This window comes from Aquarana catesbeiana, linkage group LG02 (genome assembly GCF_042186555.1).
Source record: "Aquarana catesbeiana isolate 2022-GZ linkage group LG02, ASM4218655v1, whole genome shotgun sequence".
Lineage (NCBI taxonomy): Eukaryota > Metazoa > Chordata > Amphibia > Anura > Ranidae > Aquarana > Aquarana catesbeiana.
Window position 1 is genome coordinate 388055618 of NC_133325.1, and position 14317 is coordinate 388069934.

Consider the following 14317-nt stretch of genomic DNA (forward strand, 5'->3'; position numbering starts at 1 on the left):
GCAAGTTTTTCCTTACTTTCTGTCTTTGTCATCACCACAGCAAATTAAAATCATCTCAACTGAGACAACGACATCAATAAAAAGTGTGCTAAAAAGATGGTAAAATTTAAATCGATTAACCTGTTGGGACACAAACAGCAAGAACATAACAAATGTTTTAACACTTTTCCACTCTGACCATAAAAGAAATGCTTTGGCTGCAGATAACATAACATTTGTCAAGAATTTGTAGCCTTCGTAATAAGTACCTTTATTTTATAGGCAGCTCATTCAATTGCTCCATTGTAGACCTTAGTCACATTTAAAAAATGAAATATGCAAAGTTGACTTTACCCTCAAGTTAGGGTTTGTTCAGTTAAAAATAACTCTGACGCTAAGGTCAAACACAAAAACACATTTTTTACCACACCCAGTGTGGTATTTACCTAGTTGTATAACGTTAAATGTGCGTCACTGCACTGCTTTTACTACTTAACATTCAACCTTTTTTTCTAACATAATTAATATTCTAACAAGATTATTTTAGTTACTCGTGATTTAATAATTAGCTGATTTCAGTTATTGTTATTAATGAAATCATTAGAAATGTTTATAAAGAACTACTGTGGTTATTCGATTATACTTCTTAAACTAGTTTGACATGTTTTTCTTCTATAGTTCTATTCAATATGCTAGGAATGCATGAACATGAAAGGTAGAATTATCTTCTCTAGGGTAGATGACAATCCTTGTGCAAGTCATTAGGCTGTTTAGAAGTCTACATTTATTTGTGGTTTACAACACTGTATGACCATCAAGAATTATCTGAGCGGAGATGGACCTACATCTAAAACTAGGACTTCTGCTGACATTGGTCACTTCTACCATTGCAGGTAAAATTCTGCATTTATCCCTAATAAGAACACTTGAAAGCCAGCGTTAAAAGTTTTGGTTTTATGTATGTGAATGGAATGAGTGGCCTGTTATTATTTATTGTAACTAGAAAAAATAGCCTTAAACATTTGTTTAAGCATCTGTGGTTTACTCTAGGCCTAGAATATTTGTATAAGCCTGTCTTGTAAACTGCCATGAACATACATAAAAATACACTAATTATACAGAATTTTGATGCAGTAATAAAGTTGATTCACTAAGCTTAATACAAGGATAAGGATTTTTTTTCAGCCATGTGACTTCATTTTTCAAATCATGAAATACCTGTCACTTTTTTGAAAATACAAATCCCTATCGTTGTGTGTTAGCTTTGTGTATCGAGCTTATTATTAGTGCTGGATGTTACTTGTTTACAGAAAATGCAATTTATTTTCACTTCATTAAAATCCCTTAAAATATGTCTTGTCAGTCACACATAAGCTGGCTTCATACTTTATTAGTGACCAGCGTTTCCATCTTAACATTTTCAGAATACTATTATGTGTATGTAAGCATTTGTTGCTATGCTTTTACATTATATAATGTAAGGGGTTAGTATAACATTATTTTATATTATATGTTTATTGTATATGTATTATTTTTTTTATTAGATATAGCGCAATTGACACAGCGCTTTACATATAAATTTGTACATTCACATCAGTCCCTGCCCTCAAGAAACATACACTCTAAGGACCCTACCTCAAATACATATACACACACTAGGGCCAATTTAGACAGGAGCTGATTAACCAACCAACAAGTCTTTGGAGGAAGCCGGAGAACCCTGAGAAAACAAATGCAAGCAAATGAAGAATTTGCAAACTCCATGCAGGTGGTGTCAAGGTTGAGATTCAAACCCATGACCCCAGAGATACGAGGGAGTTAGTAAATGCGTTATGTTTTATATTATAATTAGCTTATATACAATGGCAAAACACAAAGTATTATCTAATGGTTTTGTTTGTTTAGTTCTTTTGGTAAACAGTGAAATCTATGGGAGCCAAATCTTGTTATTTTAATTTTGCTTTTTTCATGACCAATTTGAAAGCTTTTGGGTAAAAAGGGCATGGGTAATTGGGCACTGCCATGTGTCAACAAAAAATACCATTCAGCAGAAGCAGGTATTTTAACAAGGCTTACATGGGCAACATTAAAAACACACCGATCCCTTTACTAACATGCTTGGGGATCTCTTAAACCTGCAAGTTAAATGCTACACCTGTACAATGTACTTCATCAAAAGTAACATTTAGAAAAAATAAAGAATATTGCCAGAAAATAGCATTTCCTGGCTGGCCTGTTTCTGTTTGTAGAAAATGGCATGGGGTCCCCTTCTAAAGCCATACCAGAACCCTACCTGATAAGGGTCTTGTAGGAATGCAGCCTAGCTGGCCAGAAAAAGGAGGGACAGCTAGCATATGGCCACCTTCCTAAACCATACCAACAGTTAGAGAATACCTTGGGCAGGGGGCACAAAGCATCCTCCCCTCAAAACACCTTGTCCCCATTCTGATGGGGACAAGGTGAATAATGAATAACAAAAAAAGAGTAAAATAAAAATACCCACATTTTAGAAAAAGTTCTGTATTAAAAAGTAAGTAAACAATATTCCACACTGTAAAGTGTCCAAGTTCAGTGATGTCGTCCAATGATGATACTCTCTCATTCCTACTCACACACACAGTTACACAGCAGGTGAGGTTGAAAAAAGACACAAGTCCATCAAGTTCAACCTATCTGTGTGATTATATGTATGTATTACATTGTATATCCCTGTATGTTGTGGTCGTTCAGGTGCTTATCTAATAGTTTCTTGAAACTATCAAAGCTCCCCGCTGAGACCACCGCCTGTGGAAGGGAATTCCACATCCTTGCCACTCTTACAGTAAAGAACCCTCTATGTAGTTTAAGGTTAAACCTCTTTTCTTCTAATTTTAATGAGTGGCCATGAGTCTTGTTAAACTCCCTTCCGTGAAAAACTTTTATCCCTATTGTGGGGTCACCAGTACGGTGACCCCACACAGTATTCTCTTCTCCAGAGAGAATAAGCTCAGTGCTCGCAACCTTTCCTCATAACTAATATCATCCAGACCCTTTATTAGCTTTGTTGCCCTTCTTTGTACTCGCTCCATTTCCAGTACATCCTTCCTGAGGACTGGTGCCCAGAACTGGACAGCATACTCTAGGTGCGGCCGGATCAGAGTCTTATAGAGCGGGAGAATTATTGTTTTATCTCTGGAATTAATCCCCTTTTTAATGCATGACAATATTCTGTTTGCTCTGTTAGCAGCAGCTTGGCATTGCATGCCATTGCTGAGCCTATCATCTACTAGGACCCCCAGGTCCTTTTCCATCCTAGATTGCCCCAGAGGTTCTCCCCCCAGTGTATAGATTGCATTCATATTTTTGCCGCCCAAATGCATTATTTTACATTTTTCTACATTGAACCTCATCTGCCATGTAGTTGCCCACCCCATTAATTTGTTCAGATCTTTTTGCAAGGTTTCCACATCCTGCGGAGAAGTTATTACCCTGCTTAGCTTAGTATCGTCAGAGAATATAGAGATTGAACTGTTTACCCCATTCTCCAGGTCGTTTATGAAAATTAAACCGGATTGGTCCCAGCACAGAACCCTGGGGGACCCCACCACCCACCCCTGACCATTCCAATTTCTCCCCATTTATTACCAATCTCTGAACTCGCTCTTGAAGCCAGTTTTCAATCCATGTACTCACCCTATGGTCCATGCCAATGGACCTTATTTTGTACAGTAAACGTTTATGGGGGACTGTGTCAAATGCTTTTGCAAAATCCAGATACACTACGTCTACGGGCCTTCCTTTTTCCAGATGGCAGCTCACCTCCTCATAGAAGGTTAAAAGATTGGTTTGGCAAGAACGATTCTTCATGAATCCATGCTGATTACTGCTAATGATACCATTCTTATTACTAAAATCATGTATACAGTCCCTTATCATCCCCTCCAAGAGTTTACATACTATTGATGTTAGGCTAACTGGTCTGTAATTCCGAGGGATGCATTTTGGGCCCTTTTTAAATATTGGTGCTACATTGGCTTTTCTCCAATCAGTTGGTACCATTCCAGTCAGTAGACTGTCAGTAAAAATTAGGAACAATGGTCTGGCAATTACTTGACTGAGTTCTCTAAGTACTCTCAGGTGCAAGCCATCTGGTGCTTCCTGTGATGTGTCATGAGGATAAACACTGCAGTTTTGGTTACTGAAGCCCCCCGATTCCCTCCTGAAGACTGAGGAGAAGAATAAATTCAATACCCTCGCCATCTCCCCATCCTTTGTGACCAGATGTCCTTCCTCATTCTTTATGGAGCCAATATGGTCTGTCCTCCCTTTTTTACTGTTTACATACTTTCTTGGGATTATTTTTGCTCTCCTCCGCTATGTGTCTTTCATGTTCTATCTTAGTCGTCCTTATTGCACCCTTACGTTTCTTGTTGCATTCTTTATAAAGTCTGAATGCAGAGGATGATCCCTCAACCTTGTATTTTTTGAAGGCCTTCTCCTTTGCTTTTATATGCATTTTTACATTGGAGTTAAGCCATCCAGGACTTTTGTTTGCTCTTTTAAATTTATTACCCAATAGGATGCATTGGCTAATGCCCTTATTTAATATGCACTTAAAGCAAACCCATCTCTCCTCCATGTTCATTGTTCCTAAGTTTTTATCCCAATTTATGCCTTTTAGCAAGGTTCGTAGTTTAGGGAAGTTGGCGCTTTTGAAATTCAGTTTCTTTCTATTGACCTGTGATCGCTGTTACCTAAATTGCCCTGTATATCCACATCCGTGATCAGGTCTGTATTGTTGGTAATCAGTAGATTCAGTAACGCTTTATTTTTAGTTGGTGCTTCTACCATCTGACCCATAAAATTGTCCTGCAAGACATTTAGGAACTGGCGAGCCTTCGATGAATGCGTGGTTCCCTAAGCCCAGTCTATATCTGGATAATTAAAATCCCCCATTATGATAACACTTCCCATCCTTGCTGCTAATCCAATTTGTGATAGGAGATCTGTCTCCCCTCCCTCCCTCAGGTTAGGGGGCCTATAGCATACTCCCAGTATTTTCCCCTTAGCTTCATCATTTTGGAGCTCTACCCATAAGAATTCCACCTCCTCCCAAGCTCCCTTAGTGATGTCATCTCTCACATTCACTTGTACATTATTCTTGATATATAGGCATACCCCTTTTTTACCTTCTCGATCCTTGCGATAAAGGGTATGCCCTTGAATGGTTGCAAGCCAATCATGAGAGCTGTTGAACCAGGTCTCTGAAATTCCCACAAAATCCAAATCCTCCTCATAAAACAGTATCTCTAGTTAGCCCATCTTGCCTGCCAGGCTCCTGGCATTGGTGAACATGCCACGTAGTTTAGACCGGTTGCATGTTATCCTTTTTTATTGGGTGTTCCGAGATTGCAACTAGGACTTGCTACTATACTTACCTTGGGTTTATGTGCTTTGGTCAACCTATCACTAATGCCCCCAATACTACCCTCTGGAATATGTTCCGCGCTGACTATCTCTACCTCTGGACCCTCCCCCCTGTCGTCTAGTTTAAAAACCCCTCTAACTTTTTGGTCATCTTCATTCCCAGCTGATCTGCACCCTCTTCATTTAGGTGCAGTCCATCCCTACTCTCATCACAAATGATAGCCCCCTGGCTGGCTGCTGAATATCAACAGACTGACAAAGGGTGCAAGCTGATACAATTGACCAATATGGTTAAGACAGTCTAGATGTTACACCACTTTCTCAAACTCAATCTATCCAAAACTGAGCTCATAATATTTCCTCCCCCACGTGACTTACCCTGACTTCTCCATCAAGATCAATGGCACACATCAACCCGTGCCCCATCATCACTAAAAGAAAGACTTCAAGCTGCAGTAGCCAGAAATTTGGGCAGGCAGGGGCAAACTGTGAACAGCTTGGGCTTTAGTCAAACTCCTGGTCCATCAAAACCTAAACCTCATCCCTAGTAAGTATGTTAAATGGATGTATTTAATATAACTACCTGCCTGCCTGCCTAATGAATAGTATACAGGAGGTAACACTAAGAGGCCTGTTTTGTGCATTGAACAACTAAAATTTAAATGTATTGCTTTTTGCACTTTTACTATGTTGCTGCTAGCATTTAAAGGGTTACCTGGGTGTAGTTAGGGGTCAGGCTTAGGTAAACCCTAAAAAGTCTTAGTGGTGCTCTGTATCGGTACTATATTTACATTACATCAAGTTGCAGAGCGAAGCGCTCAGATGAGGCAGTGCCTAAATCCCCCCTACACTAACCTTCTATGTAACCCCAACCTTCACACTAACCTATCTTATGTAAAAATAACCCCATGTTTGCTTACCTCTTTTCCTCTAAGATTCTGAAGGGCCAACAACTCAACTATGAAAGAGTCCATTATGAAATTATGATCCATAATAAAAATTATAACATTTTCCTCAATAATGGAATAACCCATTTGAGAAATTATTGCATAGGAATTGTAAGGTTGTAGTTTCTCAGCTTTCCATTTATTGAAGAAAGTATAAAAGTCTGAATAAGGCTGTCCATACATTATACAATCTTCGTGCACAATTTTCCTTTAGATTTACCAAAGCCAAATAATATGAGGTCAAACCTAAACCATTTGCATGCAATCAGGCAGGCCCTTGTACTGCATAGTTAAAGGTAAATCTAAAGGAAATTAAATGAGAAAGTTGTATAATGTATGGCCAGCTTATGACACAGGCTAGTCCACCTATCAGAAAGTTTTCAGAATCACATGAAACTAAATGGATTATTTGTGGAAGGCTTCATGTCCCTGGTGAGGGTTTCAATGATATAATGGATTACTGGTGAAAAAAACGCAGTTATTGATAGATTATAAGTGGGAGCCAGAGAATCATATTTTGCTAACAGATTCAATACATTACAATTGTGGTGTTGAAGTTAAGGAATGCTTCGGCCAGGAATTTATGTTTCTTCACGGAAGTATGATTTGGATGGTGACCTTTCTTAGTAGAGAGGGAGAATAAAGGGCTAGGAAAACAAATGAATTTCTGAGCAGTTGCTCACATGGTGTTCCTTCCTAGTGCAGTAAACGCATAGGATCTGGGCTCAATAACAATTGCAAGAAAAACTTCCTGAACATTTAGATGAGTGAGTCCTCATTTTAGTGCTGTTAATACACAAATCTATGACCTGAGGATAAGGTGAGTGCTGGTTTAGAGAAGAGGGAGCAATCACTTGGTGTGCTGTTAATATACCGTAGTTACATAATTATATATTTTTTTTAAATACCGTATCATCCCGGTTACTACAAATTATAACCATATATTTATCATGACATGGCGTGGGGTATTATTATTACCACAAAATAATCACCTAAATGATTAATGTATTTGCATGCAAATGCATATAACTGATGCCTAAAATTATTTTACAGATGTTCCATTTTATGTTCCTGAAATTACGTTCAAGCCATTTCCAGGAAAACTGACATTCTCAACCTTCACCCTTGACGAACCACAGTGTATCTTCCATCAATATAATACAAGTACAGTTTGGTTAGTGATTGCCTTGAACAGTGGTATGTTAAAAAGTTCATACGTTTAATCACTACAAAACTTAAATATGTTCTTGAGGTCTGCGTCCAGGGCCATACAATCTGTTCAGAAAAACTTCACGCTTGATTGGTATACACAGAATTGTCTCTAATCTAAATCAGACTTTGGTCATTGGACAAGTATAATTTGGTCAAGTATAGTCACTATTTCTCTATTGTAATCTCTGAAAACTTTAATATCACTTTGCAGAACTGTATTGAAGGCGCAACTCCATACTATTGAGCTTTAGGCTATTGTTCTCAGCCTTTGGTCTACCTGGCTCAATCTCACTCCCCTAGAGTTTTTGAACTATGAAAAAATCCTAGCCCCCAAACAAGCGCCCTGTACTAGTGCAGGGCCTACCGAAACTACTATACCACCTTGGTAACTATCTCTTTTTTTTAACAAAGGGCAATCACCCACCTCACTGCTATTGTCAGCCTCTTCCATCATATTGGTTTTTGGGAATGTCCAAACTCCTGTTTGCGCCCACAGTAAGAAGACTATCTGGGCTCAATATTGCATTTCTATTTTCACCATTAACAGTAAAAACAGTCATTTTGCTTTTCTGACTTAGTTAAGTCAGTGTCACACAGATGAGCAGTTACTTCCCACCCACTACCCTCCAACTGATCTGTCATCAGGTATCTACCCAAACCTCTGTGAGGTTAAAACTCCTCTGGCACATCTTACCAATCTCCATGTTTAGCATTTCCCTTTGCACTTTGGGTGCTTTATCAGGTTTAACAGAAGAACCCACATTTGTGTCAGTAACCCTGATTTACTTACTCACGTTTGTGACACTGCTGCTTACATCAACATCAGTTACTTTCCAAATAAAGATCCTTTAACCCCTTCTTGAATTACAGTCAGAACTTCTGCTTCTCATCAGTTTTTAACCTTTCCATTTGGCAAGGGTTGCTGCAGCGAGTGCATCGAGGGGCCTCTGATATTTATGATTCCTTAATATGGTATAAAAGTCCTCTGGGGTGCCCTCCATAGACAAAATTACCCACAAAGCAAAAAAAGCAACACAGCAATGAACTTCTTTGTCATTAACAAACATTTTACCAAACAGTATTCCAACGGCTGGTATTCTGTAGTACCAACCAATCACTAAATGGAAAGACACAGAAGGACATAGCAGATGAACATTCAACAAGTAGAATTTCTTTCTTTTCTGTTACAAAAAGGGAAACACTGCATGGGAACCTTTATTGGACTGCATGTGTGAAGAGACATATTAGCTGGAGCTTTAGAGAATGTGTGTAAGGGATACCAAGAGCAGGTATCCAGTGGCAGAAAGGATGACCAGCTCAGTGTAGCTGCACTAGGAAACTGAAACCAGACTGTGCATGATTTCAGTAAGATTCATTAATAGTGAAACAAAACCCATCTGAACACCAGCAAACAATGCACAGCAAACGTGAAGATATAAGTAAACAGTAACCCAGTGACAGAAAACAATATATACACAAAGGGGAGCACAGATAAACAGGGTACAACCAGAAATGCAAGGAACAGTCAGAAAGGGAGAACAAGGACTTGGATCAGGAGCAAGGGGAGCAGATATGAGGTAGCAGGTTACAGGGTACAGGTACAGGTACATGGCAGGAGCAGGATCAGGCAGGAACTAAGCTCAGGACTAGGGATGAGCTTCGAGTTCGAGTCGAACTCATGTTCGACTCGAACATCGGCTGTTCGCCAGTTCGCCGAACAGCGAACAATTTGGGGTGTTCGTGGCAAATTCGAAAGCCGCAGAACACCCTTTAAAAGAATATGGGAGAAATCAAAAGTGCCAATTTTAAAGGCTTATATGCATGGTATTGTCATAAAAAGTGTTTGGGAAACTGGGTCCTGCCCCAGGGGACATGGATCAATGCAAAACATTTTTTTAAAAACGGCCGTTTTTTCGGGAGCAGTGATTTTAATAATGCTTAAAGTGAAACAATAAAAGTGTAATATTCCTTTAAATTTCGTACCTGGGGGGTGTCTATAGTATGCCTGTAAAGGGGCGCATGTTTCCCGTGCTTACAACAGTCTGACAGCAAAATGACATTTCAAAGGAAAAAAAGTCATTTAAAACTACTAGTGGCTATTAATGAATTGCCGGACCGACAATACACATAAAAGTTCATTGATAAAAACGGCATGGGAATTCCCCACAGGGGAACCCCGAACCAAAATTTAAAAAAAAAATGATGTGGGGGGGTCCCCCTATTAAGGGGAACCCTGGCCAAAATTTTTTTTTTAAATGGCGTGGGGTCCCCCTCAAAATCTATACCAGATCCTTCAGGTCTGGTATGGATTTTAAGGGAACCCCGCGCCAAAATTAAAAAAAAAAATGGTGTGGGGTCCCCCCAAAAATCCGTACCAGACCCTTATCCGAGCACGCAACCTGGCAGGCCGCAGGAAAAGAGGGGGGGACGAGACAGCAGCCCCCCCTCCTGAACCGTACCAGGCCACATGCCCTCAACATTGGGAGGGTGCTTTGGGGTAGCCCCCCAAAACACCTTGTCCCCATGTTGATGGGGACAAGGGCCTCATCCCCACAACCCTTGCCCGGTGGTTTTGGGGGTCTGCGGGCGGGGGGCTTATCGGAATCTGGAAGCCCCCTTTAACAAGGAGACCCCCAGATCCCGGCCCTCCCCCCTGTGTGAAATGGAATGGGGTACAAAAGTACCCCTACCATTTCACAAAAAAACTGTCAAAAATGTTAAAAATGACAAGAGACAGTTTTTGACAATTCCTTTTATTTAAATGCTTCTTCTTTCTTCTATCTTCTATCTTCCTTCGGTTTCTTCCTCCATCTTCCTCCATCTTCTTCTTCTTCTGGTTCTTCTGGTTCTTCCTCCGGTGTTCTCGTCCGGCATCTTTGGCCCCCCTCTGACGTCACAGGGAATTCCACAGGGAAGTCCCCGTCAAGTCCCTGTGCGTCAGAGGGGGGCGGGGTCACCGAGTGGCCCCGCCCCCGTTATTTAAGAACCGGCAGAAGAGAAGCGTCACACAGCGCGAGCCTCCCATCATGCCAGCGGCCCGAGGAGAAGAAGGGAAGAAGACGCCGTGGAGGAAGATTCCGGACGAGAACACCAAAGGAAGAACCAGAAGAAGAAGAAGATGGAGGAAGAAACCGAAGGAAGATAGAAGAAAGAAGAAGCATTTAAATAAAGGAATTGTCAAAAACTGTCTCTTGTCATTTTTAAAATTTTTGACAGTTTTTTTGTGAAATGGTAGGCCCTTACCATTTCACACAGGGGGGAGGGCCGGGATCTGGGGATGCCCTTGTTAAAGGGGACTTTCAGATTCCGATAAGCCCCCTGCCCGCAGACTCCCACAACCACCGGGCAAGGGTTGTGGGGATGAGGCCCTTGTCCCCATCAACATGGAAACAAGGTGTTTTGGGGGGCTACCCCAAAGCACCCTCCCAATGTTGAGGGCATGTGGCCTGGTACAATTCAGGAGGGGGGGCGCTCTCTTGTCCCCCCTCTTTTCCTGCGGCCTGCTAGGTTGCGTGCTTGGATAAGGGTCTGGTATAGATTTTTGAAGGGACCCCACGCCATTTTTTTTTTCATATTTTGGCCGGGGTTCCCCTTAATATCCTTACCAGACCTGAAGGGTCTGGTATAGATTTTGAGGGGGACCCCACGCCATTTTTTTTTTCATATTTTGGCCGGGGTTCCCCTTAATATCCATACCAGACCTGAAGGGCCTGGTATGGAATTTAGGGGGACCCTCACGTCATTTTTTAAAAAAATTTTGGTTCGGGGTTCCCCTGTGGGGAATTCCCATGCCGTTTTTATCAATGAACTTTTATGTGTATTGTCGGACTGGCAATTCATTAATAGCCGCGAGTAGTTTTAAATGACTTTTTTTCCTTTGCAATGTCATTTTGCTGTCAGACTGTTCTAAACACGGGAAACATGCGCCCCTTTACAGGCATACTATAGACACCCCCCAGGCACAAAATTTAAAGGAATATTATACTTTTATTGTTTCACTTTAAGCATTATTAAAATCACTGCTCCCGAAAAAACAGACGTTTTTAAAACCTTTTTTTTGCATTGATACTTGTCCCCTGGGGCAGGACCCAGGTCCCCAAACACTTTTTATGACAATAACTTGCATATAAGCCTTTAAAATTAGCACTTTTGATTATTCATGTTCGTGTCCCATAGACTTTAATGGTGTTCGCGTGTTCGAACAAATTTTTTGCCTGTTCGCAAGTTCTGGTGCAAACCGAACAGGGGGGTGTTCGGCTCATCCCTACTCAGGACAAATCAGTAAACAAGTATCTGGTTTACTGGCAAAACATTGAAGCAAGATGGAATAGTAAAGGAGGGACTAAATACCCTCCAGCAGCCAGCATCAGGACTAATTGCTTGGATCTGCTGGCAGCTGGGAGACACCCGCTGGTGGATACCGGAACTAGAACTTTCTGATCCGGCAACCACGGTGCCATCAGCAGGTAATCCAGTTCCCGACAATGTATTTCTTAAAGGGACCTCCTCAAATCTAGAGATAGTGTCACTCATAACAAACACCATAGCCCTAGGCTTATCTAGAACTCTTTCACTGTTACAAGGGGTAAATGCAGGCACTACCTTCCACATAAACTTGGTGTGCAAACACAGACCTCTGTCAGGTTACCTTCAGTTTTATCCAGGCAAAGGGGACATTTGGCCACAGAAGGCCCACACTCACTACATCCCAAGCAGGGTACTTGCCTCCATGTCTTGTCAGAGCTTCTAAAATCCGAGTTTGGATCTGCTTTCCAAACAGTACTTGACCCACATAATTATTGGGTGCTTGCAGTGACTGCAGTGGATAGCGCCATTCCAAAATCTAATGAGGAGACAGGAAGTCACCAGAACTCCATTCAATTTTGTATTGCATATATTATTGTGAAGACAGTGTCACATAAGTCCAAGAAAACTGACTTATGACAGCCTAAGTGGCAATCTTGCAATAATGTCATAATCTGGCCAGAAGACAGTAGAAATATAGATAGATAGGTACAAAATAAGCCATGATACATGGCACAAAACTACAGGTGCCTAATAATGATAAACACTGCATCCAGCCCCAAATGATCCTGCTCCTGGAGTGCATGTCGAAATAGGGAAAAGTATGCCAGTAAAGGATTCACCCAATCTTGCCATTACTTGGAGATAAGGAAGGGGGCAGGAGAGGAAAGAGAAAAAAGATGGAATGTAAGTATGAGCAGAGATAAAACAAAAGCTAAATATACAAAGCCATCAGAAGTGTCCAAGAACAATACAGTAATGTGCTGCACCCTTATACGAAAAAGATAAACAATGCAATAGATGCTGAAATGCAAATCATATAGGGTATTGATCTTTAGACATGTGCACTGCCGAAAAATTTGTTCGTTATCTTTTGTTTTTTGTTTTTTTTTTCATTTTTCTGGTCATTTGTTATGATCGAAATTTGATAATATGAAAATCCAAAAATTCGGAAATTATAAAATTCTGAAATTTCGAAAAAATTTGAAAATTCGAAAATCTGGAAATTTGAAAATTTGAAAATTCGAAAATCTGAAAATCCAAAAATAAGAATAAAAATTCTAAAATTCTGGCCTGCACAGAGTCCTGAATGCAATCTGATAGAACTCATCACCTTTGGGATGAATTAGAGCAGAGACTGCGAGCCAGGCCTTCTCATCCACATCAGTGCCTGACCTCACAAATGTGCTTCATGAAGAATGGTCAAACCATCCCATAGACACACTCCTTAAACCTTGTGGACAGCCTTCCCAGAAGAGTTGAAGCTGTTATATCTGCAAAGGGTGGGCCAACTCAATATTGAACCCTACGGACTAAGACAGGGATACCATTAAAGTTCATGTGCGTGTAAAGGCAGGAGTCCCAATACTTTTGGTAATATAGTGTATGACATCACTTTAAAAACATGGGAAGGTTGTCACTTAGGTTTGCATAGGTTACATTGGAGTATATAAGTATGTTTGTTACATGTGTTTACTGTCATTGTGTCGCCTTCAGGAAAGTATTCCTGTACTTATATAACACTGTCTTTACAGTAAAATATGTGAGTGCCTGTGACTTCCCGTTTCCTTGTCAGGCCTTCTCACACGGCATCTCCCTGTTTGCTGAGGTACTTTTACATCTCTCTGTACATTGTTGGCTGTTCTACTTGCACCAGTGTTGCCTTTTTCATGCCTTGGAAATACAGAAAGGAGCACCAGACTGAAATCGGAAAAAAAAGATAATTTTAATTGTTGGTAAAAAAAAGTCCTATAAAAACAGCCAGCAGTTTTTTTCTAATTATTTCTAGTAGACGATTATTTCTAGTTGTATGGCTGAACTCGCATTGGATTTGCACAGAAAATAGTTGTTTTTCCCCACACTAGAATCGGATCTCATGGGTGTTCTCACCTATGCGATCCGATTCCTGTGCGAGTTCATAGTTCGCACTGCGATCTGTGAACTAAACTAGGGGTGTCATTACCTTTGTTAATGACACCCGCAGCAGTTCGCACAAGGCAGTATGAATTGCCTGCGGGAGAGGAGCGATGCCGGAACCGGCGCTGGAATCGTGCTGGTTCCTGCATCGCACTAGTATGATAATGGGTTACTGTGATATAACTATATGAAGCAGCGCTACAAAAAATAAGCCAGTCCCCCACCGATGTCATCTCTTTGACAAAACTAGTTGGGCGTGGCTACGACGCTTTGTCATCATGCACGCTTGCTGACCGGCGGTTGAGTTTGGTGCAGCTACATAGCCTGCTGCT

General features: G+C 40.8%; 1 protein-coding gene across 1 annotated transcript in view; it reads left to right on the forward strand.

The window, feature by feature from the left end:
• Positions 1-675: 675 nt before the first annotated feature.
• The window catches only part of LOC141128104 (uroplakin-3b-like protein 1), a 56571-nt gene continuing 42929 nt past the window's right edge, over positions 676-14317 (forward strand). The window contains exons 1-2 of the mRNA XM_073615187.1: positions 676-872; positions 7386-7529. Coding sequence (XP_073471288.1) covers positions 815-872; positions 7386-7529 — 202 coding nt within the window. The 5' untranslated portion in view covers positions 676-814. The remainder of the gene's footprint in view (positions 873-7385; positions 7530-14317) is intronic.